Below are 19,708 nucleotides of genomic sequence, written 5' to 3'. Positions count from 1 at the left end.
TAATAACTACGTAAAAAATGAATGAACGTGTTAAATTGTTATGTGACGTGCAGTCATTCAGGTCGTGATTGGTCAACAAACGTATTTGACGCGTATCTTTTTTGACACACAAAGACCCAAATGGCGTTCCATAGTGAGACTGGGTAAAAAAAACTGATTGGAACACAACCTAAAACTGTGCATTATCCAGCTTAACTATTGATACTTTATACTGTTTGCATGGCGGGGTGAGTCTTGTCCTGGAGACAGAACTGCGCGATTTCCACTAGATGGGCCGGGTACAAAGTCAAAATTGGCTATATTGTCAAAATGTATTAAAACAAACAGTTGCTTTTTGGTCTTAATTTAAGGTTAGGCATGAAGGTTAGCTGTGTGGTTATGGTTAGGTTTAAAATCAGATTTGTGGCTGTGCCGGCTAGTGACCACTGCAGAGTTGCTTCCAGAACAAGATTCATGACGAAAAACACTATCCTGCATTTGCCTTTTCTCACATTTGAGACATTTTATTTCTGCGTTGAGGCAATGTCTTATGTGGACCAGGGTCACTATACCCATCGGTCTTAATACATTTTTTTAAACATCTTGTTTACATCAGTCTCTGTACAATCATTTGTAAAGTATGAGCATGCAACTTAACAATTGAGATTTGATTTGAGATGAGCCTCAAAGTATTTAGCTTACCAAGAGTAGGTTTTCTGGATTTTAAACAGACTCAGCAACATGACCATAAGCAGCAGTGCAACCAAATATAATGCTGAGAGTATCTGCATTGAAGTTTGCATCCCTCTCCTACAATGTGAATGCTGAATGGATTATTTTTGCTTCGTAATCTGTCAAAAGCCACCCTGCTGCTTGCCATAACGTCATATTGCTGAATCTACCTGTAATGTCATGCTTTCATAACAGTAGTTATATTTTTCCACCATGGGTATTACAGATTTCATGCAATACAGATCTAATTTGGCTTATCTAAAATGGATCATATCATGAAGCTAGATCCTGATTGGTAGCTGAATGTAGTTTGAATAATAGACTTGATTGAGCATTTCATCAAAAGGTTGCAGATCCTATTCTGTATTGCAGTCCATTTCACAAATGTATTTCCTGTGTGGCTGTTGGTAGAGCATGGCGCTTGCAACGCCAGGGTTGTAGGTTCGATTCCAACGGGGGACCAGTATGAGGTCTGAAAATGTACACACTTATTGTCAGTTGCTCTGGATAAGAGCGTTTGCTAAATGACAAATTATGTACAAATGAAAAACGTAATATCACCTGCAGTAATATCTGCTCTCAAAGGTACATATGTGTCTTCTGGCCGCTCATAGACGGGGGTACCTGCCCCACACATTCCTAATACATTCCCAAAATCATCTTCAAGTAAAAAGGGAATTGTTTTTGGAATGTCATTTCACCCCCTCCTTAGTAGAGACTATGCACTGGAAGGAGGGACCCAGTAGTTATTCTCTGTTGAATCTTGTCTCTTAGCTGAGGATTCTCCACTTTGTACCACTGAAATCGAGGGCTCTCGATCAGTGGTGGTTGACTGGTGTGTGGCCCCTCCCCAGTGTGCTCCAGAGACACCACTGTGTTGAAGCAGAGTCCGTCTGTCTTCCCAGGGATCCTTCCATTGTGCTGGAGTCCCAGGATTCCCCTTGTGTTGACGTTGAGGTCATAGTAGGTGGAGGGCATGGCCTCTTGTACCAGTGTGTTGGCCGCCCATGTGACTGTGTGGGTTTTCACAGACACGGCCACGGGGAGGTGCAGGTCCTTCGTGTTGTTCAAAAGGAGCCAAAGCACCCCATCAGGGCTGCTGAAGGTGAGGAGAAGTCTCTGTACAACAACATGGCAGCACATGTCTATAGGGTGAGCCACAGGATGCCAGGGCTTCTCTCTGTATTTCAGGGCGGCACTGATGAGTCTGAGGATGTCACGACCCCTCAAGGTGAGTGGGGAGTCTTGGTTCCACCACTGAGCCTGGAGAGACTCTGCATCAGCCTCTGCCGTCGTCTTCAGGGAGCCTCCTAAGGAAGGAAAATATGCGGGAACAGCAGTGAAAAAAGTACCTTATCAACGCTGCTGACTCCTGAGGAATGCAAGAAGTCCAAAACATAACACACTCCCCCCAACTGCCTTAATTTTTTATTGTTAAATTCCAACACAGCTTCTTATGTTATTAATTATACACTACATGGGCAAAAGTATGTGTACACCTGCTCGTCGAACATCTCGTTCCAAAATCATGGCCATTAATACGGAGTTGGTCCCCCCTTTGCTTCAAAAATAGCCTCCACTGTTCTGGGAAGGCTTTCCACTAGATGTTGGAACATTGCTGTGGGGAATTGCTTCCATTCAGTCACACGCATTAGTGAGGTCGGACACTGATATTGGGCGATTAGGCCTGGCTCGCAGTCGGCGTTCCAATTCATCCCAAAGGTGTTCGATGGGGTTGAGCTCAGGGCTCTGTGCAGGCCAGTCAAGTTCTTCCACACCAATCTCGACAAACCATTTCTGTATGGACCTCGCTTTGTGCACAGGGGCATTGTCATGCTGAAACAGGAAAGGGCCTTCCCCAAACTGTTGCCACAAAGTTGGAAGCACAGAATCGTCTAGAATGTCATTGTAAGGTGGAGCGTTAAGATTTCCCTTCACTGGAACTAAGGGACCTAGACCGAACCATGAAGAACAGCCCCAGACCATTATTCCTCCTCCTCCCAAAATGTACAGTTGGCACTATGCATTGGGGCAGGTAGCGTTCTCCTGGCATCTGCCAAACCCAGATTTGTCAGTCGGACTGCCAGATGGAGAAGCGTGATTCATCACTCCAGAGAACGCGTTTCTACTGCTCCAGAGTCCAATGGCGGCAATCTTTACGCCATTCCAACCAACGCTTGGCATTGCGCATGGTGATCTTAAGCTTGTGTGCGGCTGCTCGGCCATGGAAACCCATTTCATGAAGCTCCCGACGAACAGTTATTATGCTGACGCTTTCAGAGGCAGTTTGGAACTCTGTAGTGAGTGTTGCAACCGAGGACATACAATTTTTACGCGCTTCAGCACTCGGCGGTCCCGTTCCGTGAGCTTGTGTGGCCTATCACTTCGCGGCTGAGCCATTGTTGCTCTTAGACGTTTCCACTTCACAATAACAGCATTTACAGTTGACGGGTCCGCTGTAGCAGGGCAAAAATGTGACGAACTGACTTGTTGGAAAGGTGGCAGCCTATGACGGTGCCACGTCGAAAGTCACTGAGCTCTTCAGTACGGGCATTCTACTACCAATGTTTGTCTATGGAGATTGCATGGCGGTGTACTCGATTTTATACACCTGCAACGGGTGTGGCTGAAATAGCCGAATCCACTAATCTTGAAGGTGTCCACATACTTCTGTCCACATACTCATTCTTGAAGAATATGAAGCTGAGCACGACTCAATAAGCCTGTCGTTTGTATGAAAAGCTGATATACGTGGATGAAAACAGTTTTACCTGTAATCTCCGCCAGGAAAACAAATCTGATCCACTGTGGCCCCTGTTCTTGGACCAGGACCAGGGTAACAGGTTTGCAGTCGAATCCAGCCTCTTCCTTCACTTCCCTCCTCATGGCCTCCACAATGCTCTCGCCCTCTTCCATACGGCCAGCTGGAAGGTACCACTGTTTGTAGCAATTCTCCTTGGCCTCCTGCACCATGAGCACCTCATTCTGCAAATACAGGTGACACACACACACTTTAAAAAAGTACAATAGGATGCACTTTGGTGAAAAGTGTAATGGGATGTACTTTTTTTTTGTTGCTGTTTTGTTTTCCACTCAAGGGCAGTCACGTGATTAAAAAGTACAGTACCTTCAGAAACTATTCATACCCCTTGCAGACCCAGCTCCAGGATGACATGCCTGAGGGGGCATTTTAAATCCATGGGGAGCCCTAATAAAACAAGGTAGATTGGTCCTACTGCTGTTCAAATGTATCTGAAATGTAACCATACACAACCATTTTATATAATAATGAGATCTATATATACACACACACACGTACGTATGTGGACACCCCTTCAAATTAGTGGATTCCGCTATTTCAGCCACACCCGTTGCTGACAGGTGTATAAAATCGAGCACACAGCCATGCAATCTCCATAGACAAACATTGGCAGTAGAATGGCCTTACTGAAGAGCTCAGTGACTTTCAATGTGGCACAGTCATAGGATTGCACTTTTTCAACAAGTCAGTTAATCAAATTTCTGCCCTGCTAGAGCTGCCCCGGTCAACTGTAAGTGATGTTATTGTGAAGTGGAAACGTCAAGGAGCAACAACGGCTCAGCCACAGCGTGGTAGGCCACAAAAGCTCAAAGAACGGGTCCACTGAATTGCGTAAACACGCTATTGGTCCTATACTACTGCCACATACAAAAATATAGGCCTATCTGAAATACAGCCATATACACAACTGCCATGTTGCACACAAGAAAGCATGCGATGTTGAAGAGAAGCCCCACGAAGACTGGTAGCCCAAGATGCGCTCATTAAAACAGCACCCACCGTAACCATTGATTCAGGACCATGGACAGAAGGTTGCCAGTCAGTGCGATGAAAGGATGCGCTGCCAATTTCAGCACCACCTAAGTGGACAGCCAGGGCAACAGGAGCACCACGCCAGGGCTCACCTCAGAGCACAACCAACAGGCTACATTCCTATACCCATAAAATAACGGAAAGCTGTATATCTATCAACGGCAATTAGACCCGCAAAAGCAAGCAATGACTTTAAGAATCACAAATCTAACATGCATTGAAGTAAAAAGCAAAGTCCTAAAGTAACTATACATTACATTAAATAATCTGCCAAACAACCAGGCTTACATGACGGAAACGGCAGGCCAAGGCCATAAAGGTTGTAGCTTACCATTTAGAAGAGTTGCAGCCTCCTCGATGATGAATTAAACCCCATGAGAAGTTTGATTCCATTGTCCTTCCTGGCAAAATGTACTTGTTAAGTCCCTCTTAAATGCCAGTTGGACAAGCTAGGTTTTTCGTTGATGTAACATGCTGTGTCTGTTCACCTAATACATTCTTCACAGAGGAGAAGGAATTTTCGTACATTGCTGTAGATGCCAGAAATGTTAATCCATGCTTCAGTACCAACACCACAGTCGGCATTGCTGACAAAGGCGCGCTGTATCTATGTAGAACACTTAGTGGGGTCCTGTTGCTGGCAGTGGTTGCGATTTCACTTTGCAAGAATGTGCAAGCCACAAACTCTGCTTCCACTGGTTCAGTTTTAGTTAGATCCAACAATGGCTTGACCCTGTTCACATCCAAAAAGTCTCGGGATCCATGGCACAGATCTTCCACCAGTTGACTATTTCCTTCACTAAATCGTGATGACATTTCCCCCAGGCCTCCAAAGTGCTGAAAAAAGTTGCTGTTTATTTGGAGCTGGTGTGCTCGTGCCTACAGGCATGCCTCCCAAAGCTTTGAGTTCATCACACCAGCGTTCTTCAACGCACCCATACGTACTGCGGACAAGTTTGACACCGGTGTACAGATCAGTAGCTTCTAAAAAGTTACTGCATTCAGGATTGAGTCATGTTAGCAATAAACGTGAAGTTTGGCTCTGTCACTGCTTACAATAAGCCTTGGCCTCAAGTCTCACATCTGTGCCATATGCGCGAGTAGACTCGATTTTACAGAGCATCTCTGATCACTTGATTTCAAAATGACTGACACAGTGGTGAGGTGGCCAGTGCATCTCTGATCAAGTAGTCTTACGTTCTTCCCCATTGTACTGTGCAGCCACCGTGGGTTTCCCAAAGAAATTGTACAGGGAGCTCCACACATTGAAAAAGTCATTCTGCCACCACAGCCTCAGATATAGCGTGCACCCGAACCAAATGCAGTTGGTGATTAAAGGAATGCACATATGATTCAATTTCTTGCAATATTTTCTGCACACCCCCGTGTTTCCCGCACATCACACTAGCCCAATCGTAGCATTGACTTAGAATATTTTCAGTGCTGAGGCCAACATTTGTTAGCTCGGAGATAACAAGGTTAGTAAGTGATAAAGCATCATATTGTTTGCTTGTTGCCATTGGCAGCAACCGCTCTCGCACACTTGTTTTCATCTGCAGATCGAATAACAATAGAAATGTTATTTCATCCAGTTGGGTCTTTGTTCCATCTACTTTCAGTGTATACCACGATTCACCAATTTCCTTCATAATTGCCTCTGTGACAATCTTACTCACAAGAGCTCTGATTTCATTCTGAATGTCATGGGATGTGTATGGCATTACATGGAATTGTCTACTGTTGTCTACTTGTCTACTGCTTCCTTCTCCCATTGAGTCAATCGAATCCAAATTCCCTCCGAAAAGATAACAGAAGGCTGCATCTGCCCCGCTTTCTCCCACTGAAAATGCGGCAAGGGTAAGTGTCAAGACAAACCTGTGCTGGCTCCTCATCACAGACGTCGTCAGGTGCTAGTGGCTGGGTTAACGGAGGTGCAGGTGTTTGTTGTGATGTTACCCTCATGCTGCTGGTGCTAGGCCATGGCTCTCCTCGATCTTGTTGGTCAGTGGGGGATGGGCGGGTATTTCATTTGCTGCTAGGCTCCTCAACCTCGGTATCGGGCTAGCAGGCTGCTCGTCATCGGTCTCGACATGGTGGTCTTCAGTTTTTGCTCTTGGCAGTGCCCAGTCATTTTCGGATATCCATGCTGATCAAAGCTTAGCCAACTAGCTATAATTATTCAGTGCGCCACTAGATCGCCGTTTGCACTCTGAAGCAGGTTCTCATCATGATTTGCCTTTATTTGGCTCCATTCATTGTTCCCTCTATCCTTACCAGTCTCTGCAGCTGAAAAGCATCCCCATAGCATGATGCTGCCATCACCATGCTTCACGGCAGGGATGGTGTTAAGACACTTTGCGTTCAGGCCAGATAGTACAATTAAAATATTTTGCCTTATGCTCGGTCTTTCACATACCTTTTTGCAAACTCCAGGTGTGCTGTCGTGCCTTTTTCTCAGGAGTGGCTTCTGTCTGGCCACTCTCCCATAAAGGCCAGATTGGTGAAGTGCTGTAGAGGGCAGTTGTCCTTCTGGCAGGTTTTCCAGCTCAGCCAAAGAACTCTGTAATTCTGTCAGAGTGGTCATTGGGTTCTTGGTCACCTCCCTGGCCAAGGTCCTTCTTGCTTAGTTTGGTTGGATGGCCAGCTCTAGACAAAGTCTGAGTAGTTTGACATTTCTTCCATTTCCCAATGATGGAGACCACTGTGCTCTTGGAAACTTTCAACACTCTAGAAATTGTTTTATACCCTTCCCCAGACATGCCTCATGACAATCCTGTCTCAGATCTACGGACAATTCCTTGGACTTCATGGTATAGGTTCTGCTCTGACGTGCACTGTGGGACCTTATATAGACAGGTGTGTGTCTTTCTAAATCATGTCCAAACAATTGAATTGGCACAGGTGGACTCAAAGTTGTAGTGACATCTCAAGGATGATCAAAGGAAATTGGATGTACCTGAGCTCAATTTGAAGTGTTATAGCAAAGGGGCGTGAACACAAATCAAAACGTATGTAAATTACATTTCTGTATTTCATTCTCAATCAAATTTGCTAACATTTCTAAACGTCTTTTCACTTTGTCATTCTGGGGTATTGTGTGTAGATGGGTGAGAAATCTAATCCATTTTGAATTCAAGCTGTAACAACAAAATGTGTTAAGTCAAGGGGTATGAATACTTTCTGAAGGCACTGTATGTAGCTGAAAGCAGAGCCATGATACAGTGTGTATGACACTGGCTGCAAGTGTAGAAATTAGCTATACCATGTTTGAAACATTCTATAGCAGGAATTATGTTGAACTGGAAATGTCAGTTCCATCAACAGAATTCCAACTGTACATTTATTTTACACACAAAGGCCACATAAGTCTAATGTCCTTTTAGGCCATGCGGACTTCTGCATGATAGAATGTGTCAGGTTAGTAAGTGACCTAATTGACTTAATTAGCTCTTTAGCTTGGTGAATTAATCCCTTATCCTTACAGAGTTCATTGCTCACTACCTTTTCATTGAAGATGACAGCGCTGACGATGTAGGTTATCGTTTTCCTCAAGGCAACTGCTTGGACCTGTGCGGGTGCTGAATCGAACTCGTCGTTCACTTCTAGTCCTTCACCATTTAAAAGCTTTTCCACATCATCGTTCACATTCATAACTGCTGGTGAGCCCACAGGACAAGCCTGCTCCCTGCAAAGAGATGCATTGAAAGTCGCACATCCCATCTATGCTCTCAACAATTTTAATGGGTAAACCTCAACCAACGTTTCGGCAATCCTAGTTGCCGAAACGTTGGTTGAGGTTTACTCATTAAATTGTTGCGATTATATAGTGTGCGACTTTATTTTCATACAGTTTATCCTGTTAATCAGCAACTCTACAAACATTTTTGTGTGTCAGCTCATGCTTTTCACTGAATTATTGTAACATTAGGACATACAATGAGTATACCAAACATTAGGAACACCTTCCTAATATTGAGTGGCGCAGGTTCATAATATTTTGTATACTCAGTGTAAGCTCAAGGTTAATTTTTGTCAAGGTTGACACTGTATTGGTGACAGGTGTGTCTTGGTTGGCAGAAATTTTTTAGGAAAGAGTCGGATGATGCAAAATGTAAGCTAATGTTTAATGAATGAGGCGTGGCCCTATCTAGAAACCATGCCCAAGTCAAGAAAGCTTACCAGCAGCACTTGCTGCACTGATAGCCTCTCGGCAGGTGCTTTTTAAAAGCCTATGTCAGATACTCCAGTGAGTTTAATTTGCTCAATATTAGGAGTTGAGAAATAAAGTTGACATCCGCTAGCGCGTCGTCCAACACACCTTCCACGTCGTTCATTATTTTCCATAGAATGCATAGCCCCTTGTTGATTATCACTTTTATACCATGGCTATAATTTAAACACATTTGCTCCTAGAAATGTGTTAATTTGTCGGTAGAAAGATGTTCAACATCCACTGAAGAAGCTGGCAAATTAACTAGATAGCTACAGTAGTTGCCATGGTAACCTAAACACACTTGCTAGTTTAGCTAACCGAACCATCAGGAGATATCGTGGACGTAGGTCGGGGTGCCTTGTAAGGATCCGACGGCGAACGAGTAAACTGCCTCTCCCATCAATCCTATTAGCCAACGTTCAAGCTTTGGAGAATAAAATGGACGATTTAAGATTACGGTTATCCTACCAACGGGACATTAAAAACTGTAATATCTTATGTTTCACGGAGTCGTGGCTGAATGACAACAATGACAACATTCAGCTAGCAGGCTATACGCTACATCGGCAGGACAGAACGGCAGACTCGGGTAAGACGAGGGGTGGCGGTCTCTGTATTTTTGTAAACAACAGCTGGTGCACAAAATCAAATACTAAGGAAGTCTCAAGGTTTTGCTCGCCTGAGGTAGAGTATCTTATGATAAGCTGTAGACCACACTATTTACCAAGAGAGTTTTCATCTATATTTTTCATAGCTGTCTATTTACCACCACAAACCAATGCTGGCATTAAGATTGCACTGAATGAGTTGTACAAGGCCATTAATCAACAGGAAAACGCTCATCCAGATGCAGCGCTCCTAGTAGCAGGGGACTTTAATGCAGGGAAACTTAAATCCGTTCTACCTCATTTCTACCAGCATGTTAAATGTGCAACCAGAGGGGAAAAAACTCTAGACCACCTTTACTCCACACACAGAGACGCATACAAAGCTCTCCCTCGCCCTCCATTTGGCAAATCTGACCATAACTCTATCCTCCTGATTCCTGCTTATAAGCAAAAACTGAAGCAGGAAGCACCAGTGATTCGGCTAATAAAAAAGTGGTCAGATGACGCAGATGCTAAGCTACAGGACTGTTTTGCTAGCACAGACTGGAACATGTTCCGGGATTCTTCAGACAGCATTGAGGAGTACACCACATCAGTCACTGGCTTCATCAATAAGTGCATCGATGATGTCGTCCCCACAGTGACCGTACGTACATACCCCAACCAGAAGCCATGGATTACAGGAAACATCCGCACTGAGCTAAAGGGTAGAGCTGCCGCTTTCAAGGAACGGGACTCTAACCCGGACGCTTATAAGAAATCCCGCTATGACCTCCGACGAACCATCAAACAGGCAAAGAGTCAATACAGGTCTAAGATTGAATCATACTACACTGGCTCTGACGCTCGTCGGATGTGGCAGGGCTTGAAAACTATTACAGACTACAAAGGGAAGCACAGCCGCGAGCTGCCCAGTGACACAAGCCTACCAGACGAGCTAAACCACTTCTATGCTCGCTTCGAGGCAAGCAACACTGAAGCATGCATGAGAGCACCAGCTGTTCCGGACGACTATGTGATCACGCTCTCCGTAGCCGATGTGAGTAAGACTTTTAAGCAGGTCAACATTCACAAGGCCGCAGGGCCAGACGGATTACCAGGACGTGTACTCCGAGCATGTGCTGACCAACTGGCAAGTGTCTTCACTGACATTTTCAACATGTCCCTGACTGAGTCTGTAATACCAACATGTTTCAAGCAGACCACCATAGTCCCCGTGCCCAAGAACTCTAAGATAACCTGCCTAAATGACTACCGACCCGTGGCACTGACGTCTGTAGCCATGAAGTGCTTTGAAAGACTGGTCATGGCTCACATCAACAGCATAATCCCAGAAACCCTAGACCCACTCCAATTTGCATACCGCCCCAACAGATCCACAGATGATGCAATCTCTATCGCACTCCACACTGCCCTTTCCCACCTGGACAAGAGGAACACCTACGTGAGAATGCTATTCATTGACTACAGCTCAGCATTCAACACCATAGTGCCCTCAAAGCTCATCACTAAGCTAAGGATCCTGGGACTAAACACCTCCCTCTGCAACTGGATCCTGGACTTCCTGACGGGCCGCCCCCAGGTGGTAAGGGTAGGTAACAACACATCTGCCACACTGATCCTCAACACGGGGGCCCCTCAGGGGTGCGTGCTCAGTCCCCTCCTGTACTCTCTGTTCACCCATGACTGCATGGCCAGGCACGACTCCAACACCATCATTAAGTTTGCCGACGACACAACAGTGGTAGGCCTGATCACCGACAACGATGAGACAGCCTATAGGGAGGAGGTCAGAGATCTGGCCGTGTGGTGCCAGGACAACAACCTCTCCCTCAACGTGACCAAGACAAAGGAGATGATTGTGGACTACAGGAAAAAAAAGAGGACTGAGCACGCCCCCATTCTCATCGACGGGGCTGTAGTGGAACAGGTTGAGAGCTTCAAGTTCCTTGGTGTCCACATCACCAACGAACTATCATGGTCCAAACACACCAAGACAGTCGTGAAGAGGGCACGACAAAGCCTATTCCCCCTCAGGAGACTAAAAAGATTTGGCATGGGTCCTCAGATCCTCAAAAAATTCTACAGCTGCACCATCGAGAGCATCCTGACTGGTTGCATCACCGCCTGGTATGGCAACTGCTTGGCCTCTGACCGCAAGGCACTACAGAGGGTAGTGCGTACGGCCCAGTACATCACTGGGGCAAAGCTCCCTGCCATCCAGGACCTCTATACCAGGCGGTGTCAGAGGAAGGCCCTCAAAATTGTCAAAGACTCCAGTCACCCTAGTCATAGACTGTTCTCTCTGCTACCGCACGGCAAGCGGTACCGGAGTGCCAAGTCTAGGTCCAAAAGACTTCTCAACAGCTTCTACCCCCAAGCCATAAGACTCCTGAACAGCTAATCATGGCTACCCGGACTATTTGCACTGCCCCCCCACCCCATCCTTTTTACGCTGCTGCTACTCTGTTAAGTATTTATGCATAGTCACTTTAACTCTACCCACATGTACATATTACCTCAACTACCTCAACTAGCCGGTGCCCCCGCACACTGACTATGCAACGGTACCCCCCTGTATATATAGCCTCCCTACTGTCACTTTATTCTATTGTATATATAGCCTCCCTACTGTCACTTTATTTTTTACTTCTGCTCTTTTTTTCTCAACACTTTTTTGTTGTTGTTTTATTCTTACTTTTTTGTTTAAAATAAATGCACTGTTGGTTAAGGGCTGTAAGTAAGCATTTCACTGTAATGTCTGCACCTGTTGTATTCGGCGCATGTGACCAATAAAATTTGATTTGATTTGATTTGATCAGTCCTAGTTTGCTATTAAGAAAATCTAATTCAACAATTACATGTTTGAGCTGCTTTTGAAAGAAAGTCAAATTTATAACATCATTGGCATTGTTGAATTTGATTGTCATAATGGCAAGCTAGGACTGATGGTTTGGTTAGCTAAACTAGCAAGTCTGTTTGGTTACCATGGCAACTACTGTAGCTATCTAGTAAACTTGCTAGCTACTTCAGTGGATGTTGAACACATTTCTACCGGCAAATGTGTTAAATTATAGCCATGGTATAAAAACAATTGTGGAACACACCTTCCATGTAGTTCATTATTTTCCATTGAACACATAGCCCCGAGTTGATTATCCCTTACCTATAGTGTAGGCACAGATGGAACAATTAAGCAATAAGGCCCGAGGAGGTGTGGTATATGGCCAATATACCATGGCTAAGGGCTAAGTGCCTGGATACAGCCCTTAGCCGTGGTATATTGGCCAATCAGCATTCAGGGCTCGACCCACCCAGTTTATAATGAGACATACTTTACTGGATGTATAAATGTGAAGCATCCGGTTGGCGTTTCCACTCACAACCAAATATGGTGGTAAGAGGAAGCCCTGGGGATGGGAGAAGATGGAGCGAGATGGATTTTACATTTACATTTTAGTCATTTAGTCGACATTCTGCTAACTTTCTCATCGACGAAACATTTGATCTCAATACAGTTCTGTTTCCAAAACTATAATCGGTTACGAACAGAGTGGACTAAGTTTAGTAGACTTTACCCTTTGACAACTAATCAATCTTTCCTTGCACAGATATTGCCAATGACATGTTAATTAATATTCAGTGGGTAAAATTTCGCATGCAAGTATCGCTTTTCCGGCGGCAGGTAGCCAGCCTAAAGCTAAAGCGGTGGCCCAGTAACATTTACGTCATTTAGCAGACGCTCTTATCCAGAGCGACTTACAAATTGGACCTAATTAAAGTTCCCTGGTTCGAATACACGAGTGACAAGGTGAAAACTGTCGACGTGACCTTGGCTTGAGCAAGGTACTTCACCCTAATTTGCTCCTGGGGCGCCGTACTACTATGGCTGCCCCTGTAAAACACTACATTTCACTACACCTATCTGGTATATTTGACAATAAAAAACATTCTAGGTGCACTACCCGCTACTGTAGCTAGGACAGCCATTCAGCATTGTTTTGTTGTCGCTGTTGAATGGGTGTGCAAAGTAATGAAGTATAAATTACATTTGGTCGTATTTATACCCGTAGACATTACCTTCACTAAAATGACATCAATTTTGACCGTCGGATTCGGATGGCTTGTTTACTTGTCAGTTGAGCTCAGCTAATCTTGCTAACACCAGCCTCTTTACGTCCTTGACTAGTTGAGCGTCTTGGAGCTGCTGCTTTGATGTGTTGCTAGACACTACGATAATATTGGGTCTGTGCCCTCAGAATTCAAGGCGGCACCCTACACTGGTTGGATATTCCCGTTTCGAATTGAACGAATCATGATCTATTGTTTTACAAAGGACCGCCCCAGCAAGCCCTTCCGGGATAACCAAACACACAGTAGCTTGCTATCACAAACCTTCGGAGTTTGGATATCGTTTGCGCTAACATCATGCATAGGACGCATAAATCATCACACACGTTTTCAAAGCGTTATAACAACCCTTCTACACTAAAAGGAGTAACATATTAGACAACTGCAACCTGTGAAACGTTACAATCTTGTGGCTAGCAAGTAGCATCTAACGTTAGCTAGCATGGTTCGGCCATTAGAAAGCCAGCCAGCTAATAACTTTAGGTTGCTTGTTATCAACTCGAAATCGGCTAGCTAATCAAATGTATGTTTGTGTTATAAATTAACTAGTTAGCTAATTATAGGCTGAACATTTCCTTACCCCAATGAAGTTATCAATTTTCCTTCTTGGAGTTCCTGTTTACATAGTATGGCAATGATGTTAATCATCCATGCATTCTAGTTGGCTCCTACTGTCCTACCATGTTCACTTCTAGCAAGTTTCCTCCCTGCACCCTAATTTTGCCAATGCATGCACATCAAGTACCCTAAACATAAAAAAATGGATCATAGTCTGGCCCAAAAAGATCGGACTACAGCAAGTATGACCAACAAAACCAAAAGAGATAAGAATAATCTTTCATCAAGTCAACCAAAAATGTCTATTTAATGCAACATTTACTAATGTAAAGGTAAAGAAAACCGAGCACGTTTAAAATTAACTTTATTTTACATGATGATAATGCATGAAGCAAACATGGAATGACTCAGTGAATATGGCGAGTGAATGTGTCATCCCTCTCTGTACCCTGGTGCAGTGGAACAAGTCTTGTTCAGCCTCATTGTATTTTTTTTATTTTTTTATTTAACCAGGTAAGCCAGTTGAGAACAAGTTCTCATTTACAACTGCGACCTCGCCAAGATAAAGCAAAGCAGTGCGATTTAAAAACAACAACACAGAGTTACATATGGGGTAAAACAAAACATAAAGTCAAAAATACAACAGAAAATATATATACAGTGTGTGCAAATGTAGCAAGTTATGGAGTGTAAGGCAATAAATAGGCTATAGTGCAAAATAATTGCAATTAGTATTAACACTGGAATGATAGATGTGCAAGAGATGATGTGCAAATAGAGATACTGGGGTGCAAATTAGCAAAATAAATAACAATATGGGGATGAGGTAGTTGGGTGGGCTAATTTCAGATGGGCTGTGTACAGGTGCAGTGATCGGTAAGGTGCTCTGACAACTGATGCTTAAAGTTAGTGAGGGAGATAAGTGTCTCCAGCTTCAGTGATTTTTGCAATTCGTTCCAGTCATTGGCAGCAGAGAACTGGAAGGAATGGCGGCCAAAGGAGGTGTTGGCTTTGGGGATGACCAGTGACATATACTCATTGTAGCATGATTCTGATTCTGGATAGCTGAACTCCTGTAAATAGTGAAAGGACATTTAAATCTCTATTGGACAGTTTTCGAACCATAACATTGTAAAACACTCAGTGAGCTATGAGTTTTTCCAACTTGTTGTGTCTGTGTAAGGGGGGTTCCCTTACACAGACACAACAACTGCAATTTGACAATATAACAAATAGGGCTGAGCTTGCTTTATGCAGGGTGCATCGTCTAGTATGCACCTGTAAAAGTCTCCCGAGTGGCGCAGTGGTCTAAGGCACTGCATCGCAGTGCTAGCTGTGCCACTAGAGATCCTGGTTCGAATCCAGGCTCTGTCGTAGCCGGCCGCGACCGGGAGACCCATGGGGCGGCGCACAATTGGCCCAGCGTCGTCCAGGGTAGGGGAGGGAATGGCCGGCAGGGGATGTAGCTCAGTTGGTAGAGCATGGCATTTGCAACGCCAGGGTTGTGGGTTCGATAAAATAATGTATGTGCTAACTGTAAGTCGCTCTGGATAGGAGCGTCTGCTAAATGACTAAAAATGTAAAATGTAAAACAGACGATTTTTACGCGCTACAGCACTCGGCGGTCTGTGAGCTTGTGTGGCCTACCACTTCGCGGCTGAGCCGTTATTGCTCCTTGACATTTCCACTTCACAATAACAGCACTTACAGTTGACCGGGGAAGCTCTAGCAGGGCAGAAATTTGTCAAACTGACGGTGCCACGTTGAAAGTCACTGAGCTCTTCAGTAAGGCCATTCTACTGCCAATGTTTGTCTATGGAGATTGCATGGCTGTGTGCTCAATTTTATACACCTGTCAGCAACGGGTATGGCTGAAGTAGCCGAATCCACTAATTTGAAGGGGTGTCCACATACTTTTGTATATATAGTGTATGTCACTAGGTCATGCTGGCACTAAGACATCGTTTACCAACAGGATCATTTGTTGGCATTGATAAATAACAAAATTAATACCTCATTAAATGACCTAGAGCTTTTTGTTTGACATTGTGTTTCACTTTGAAGACACTATCTATGAGTCACTAAGGCCCCTAGTAAAGTAGACAGTGGACATGGGCTATTATCTATAGTAAGGGATGCCTTCTCAACATGGCTCCTCGTGTTTAACTCTCTCTGTCACTCAAATAATGTTGCCTGATACCACTTTTTAACATCTAATATATATTGATCATCTTCTTTCACCAAAGAATTCTCCTGAAAGGCAGGTTTTCATTTTGAGCCCTGACCCCTACAGAAAGATGTTAGAGTGCTGGCTTTGGTAAAAAGTAAGCTATATATTCTTAATTCCCATCATCATTCAGAATAAATGTGAAATTGGTAACAATATAAAGATATTGAAGCACGTTTGATTACTATGCTAGTAGTTCTTGCATAAGAAAACTGTGTGGGTTTCCCATAGTTTAATCCAGTAAAAGTACTTTCTGTACTGCCTCTTTCAGCCCTTATGCTGCCTGTCACCCAGTCATTTATGATGCAGTTCTATGACTTTAGTTAGGCTACTCAATGTCTTATAGGCCTATCATGCAAACATTTCATGCTAACAAACACTTCTTACTCATTACGTTTGTACAAATACAAAACTTTACATCACTCATTCACTGGTGTGTCATTACTATAATTTCCATTCCGACATTAAATGTATGCATTGCAGTGCCATTCTATACCTTCGAAGTACATACCATCAGTGGCGACCCGTCATTCAGGGCAGGTGGGGCAGAGCCGCATAAAAAGTCGGTCTCTTTTTAGCCATCTTAAATAAGGCAGTTCCAAAATGCAGGTGTTTCAGCCTAGCTCAGTGCTTTCTGTGGTGGTGGGGCAGCCGGCGGAAAATACAGAGGGTAGGGGTTGGTAATGTTCTCTAGTTGCGCCGTGATTGGCTCAGTGTTCTGTCACTCATAGGGGCACTACGTCACCACAATTCAAGCCTATTGGGTGCTGCCATAGAGTTACATTAGAAGTGCCCATCCAAGAAGGCTCAAGGTCATTGGCCACAGATAGAATGACGTCAAACCTCATTGTATATACCGTAGCTTTGATTTGACTGATCATGTGAACATCATACTTTTAAAATCTTAGCTAGCAAGCTAGACAAGTCGTCATCATGAATCAATTCGACAATCTACTGGCAAATCCTTTTCAATCCTTGTCATATGAAGATCAATTATAGATAAAAACGTATCGATGCTCATTGGCCATTGGACATAAACATTACACAACAAGTTGGAAATGGCAATTACAACAATTAGTGGTTTGGAAGGAATCAGTGGCTAACTGCGTTGCAAAGCCATCACTAGCCTGCTATTCAGTGGAGAGGGTGTGTAAGGGCCCTTACACACCTACAGGCTGTGTAAGGGCTATTTTACCAAGAACGAGAGTGATAAGTGCTGCATCGGATGACCTGGCCTCCACAACCCCCCGACCTCAACCAAATTGAGATGGTTTGGGATGAGTCGGACCGCAGAGTGAAGGTAAAGCAGCCAACAAGTGCTCAGCATATGTGGGAACTCCAACACTGTTGGAAAAGCATTCCAGGTGAAGCTGGTTGAGAGAATGCCAAGAGTGTGCAAAGCTGTCATCAAGGCGAAGGGTGGCTACTTTGAAGAATCTCAAATATATTTTGATTTGTTTAACACTTTTTTGGTTACAACATGATTCCATATGTGTGATTTCATAGATGTCTTCACTATTATTCTACAATGTAGAAAATTGTAAAAATAAAGAAAAACCCTGGAATGAGTAGGTGTGTCCAAACTTTTGACCAGTACTGTATGTATATATATATATATATACATATGTGTGTATGCAGTGCATTCAGAAAGTATTCAGATCCTTTTACTTTTTCCACATTGTTACTTTACATTCTTATTCTAAAATGGAAGGGAAAAAATCCTCAATCTACACACAATACCACGTAATGACAAAGCAAAAACAGGTTTAGACATTTTGCCTTTTCTTCAAAAACAGAAATATCACATTTACATAAGTATTCAGACCCTTTACTCAGTACTTTGTTGAAGCAGCTTTGGCAGCGATTACAGCCTTGAGTCTTCTTGGGTATGACGCCACAAGCTTGGCACACCTGTATTTGGGGAGTTTCTCCCATTCTTCTCTGCAGATCCTCTCAAGCTCTGTCAGGTTGGTGGGGGAGTGTCGCTGCACAGCTATTTTCAGGTCTCTCCAGAGATGTTAGATTGGGTTCAAGTCCGGGTTCTGGCTGGGCCACTCAAGGACATTCAGAGACTTGTCCCGAAGCCACTCCTGCATGGTCTTTGCTGTGTGCTAGTCTCCCAGTCCCTGCCGCTGAAAAACATCCCCACAGCATGATGCTGCCACCACCATGCTTCACTGTAGGAATGGTGCCAGGTTTCCTCTAGACGTGACGCTTGGCGTTCAGGCCAAAAAGTACATTCTTGGTTTCAGCAAACCAGAGAATCTTGTTTCTCATGGTCTCCGAGTTAGGTACCTTTTGGTAAACTCCAAGTGGGCTGTCATGTGCCTTTTACTGAGGAGTGGCTTCTGTCTGGCCACTCTACCATAGAGGCCTGATTGGTGGAGTGCTGCAGAGATGGTTGTCCTTCTGGAAGGTTCTCCCATCTCCACAGAGGAACTCTGGAGCTCTGTCAGAGTGACCATCGGGTTCTTGGTCACCTCCCTGACCAAGGCCCTTCTCCCCTGATTGCTCAGTGTGGCCAGGCGGCCAGCTCTAGGAAGAGTATTGGTGGTTCCAAAGTTCTTACATTCAAGAATGATGGAGGCCACTGTGTTCTTGGGGACCTTCAATGCTGCTGAAATGTTTTGGTACCCTTCCCCAGAAATGTGCCTCGACACAATCCTGTCTCAGGGCTCTATGGACAATTCCTTCGACCTCATGGCTTGGTTTTTGCTCTGACATGCACTGTCAACTGTGGGACCTTATATAGAAATCATGTCCAATCAATTTAATTTACCACAGGTGGACTCCAATCAAGTTGTAGAAACATCTCAAGGATGATCAATGGAAACAGGATGCACCGGAGCTCAATTTAGAGTCTCATAGCAAAGGTTCTGAATACTTATGGAAATAAGGAATTTCTGTTTTTATTTTTAATAAATTTGCAAACAAATAAAAAAACCTGTTTTAATTTTTTCATTGTTGGGTATTGTGTGTAGATTGTTGAGAAAACATACATATTTATTTGAAGTCAATGGTTCTGTATACTTTCCGAATGTACTGTATATATGTGGATAATTTAGTTATTTATTAATATTTCTAGCAACAACAGAATAAGCAAATTTTGAATTACATACCTACGGTAGAAAAGGGGATGATATATTATCTGTAATAATGTGTGCTTTTTTTTCTCAACTCTTAATATTGAGCAAATTAGACTCATTGGAGCCAATTACCCACTGGAGCATCTGACATAGGCTTTGAAAAAGAACCCACGAATAGGCTACCAGTGCCTATGAAGTAGTTCTAAAATCCCAGACGGAAAAATGTGTTGTGAAAAAACGATTGGAACCATTTCCAGGTTTTACCGATAGTTTTTATGGGTATTATAACTCATACTGTGTTACTCAATTGAGAAAAGACAG

The 19,708-nt window shown here is 43.9% G+C and overlaps 1 protein-coding gene across 4 annotated transcripts; it reads right to left on the bottom strand.

Moving 5' to 3' along the window:
* Positions 1 to 336: 336 nt before the first annotated feature.
* Positions 337 to 13,606, bottom strand: nudt18 (nudix (nucleoside diphosphate linked moiety X)-type motif 18). Of its 4 annotated transcripts, XM_084177131.1 has the most exons (6): positions 13,466 to 13,599; positions 8,066 to 8,249; positions 4,896 to 4,965; positions 3,839 to 3,919; positions 3,483 to 3,696; positions 337 to 2,021 (listed from the first exon to the last, which is right to left on the bottom strand). In XM_084177131.1, the coding sequence occupies exons 5-6, from the start codon at positions 3,682 to 3,684 to the stop codon at positions 1,420 to 1,422; spliced, it is 804 nt and encodes a 267-aa protein (XP_084033257.1). In that variant the 5' UTR covers positions 3,685 to 3,696; positions 3,839 to 3,919; positions 4,896 to 4,965; positions 8,066 to 8,249; positions 13,466 to 13,599; the 3' UTR covers positions 337 to 1,419. The 4 variants fall into 4 exon arrangements, with proteins under 4 accessions (XP_084033257.1, XP_084033256.1, XP_084033259.1 ...); XM_084177130.1 differs by lacking the exons at positions 3,839 to 3,919; positions 4,896 to 4,965 and having other exon boundaries at positions 474 to 2,021; positions 13,466 to 13,606; XM_084177133.1 differs by lacking the exons at positions 8,066 to 8,249; positions 13,466 to 13,599 and having other exon boundaries at positions 474 to 2,021; positions 4,896 to 5,196.
* Between the last annotated feature and the right edge of the window lie 6,102 nt (positions 13,607 to 19,708).

Source organism: Coregonus lavaretus (assembly GCF_964263955.1).
Source record: "Coregonus lavaretus genome assembly, chromosome: 14".
Classification (NCBI taxonomy): Eukaryota; Metazoa; Chordata; class Actinopteri; order Salmoniformes; family Salmonidae; genus Coregonus; species Coregonus lavaretus.
Note: the sequence above shows the minus strand (reverse complement) of the source record. Positions and strands in the feature narration are given on the sequence as shown.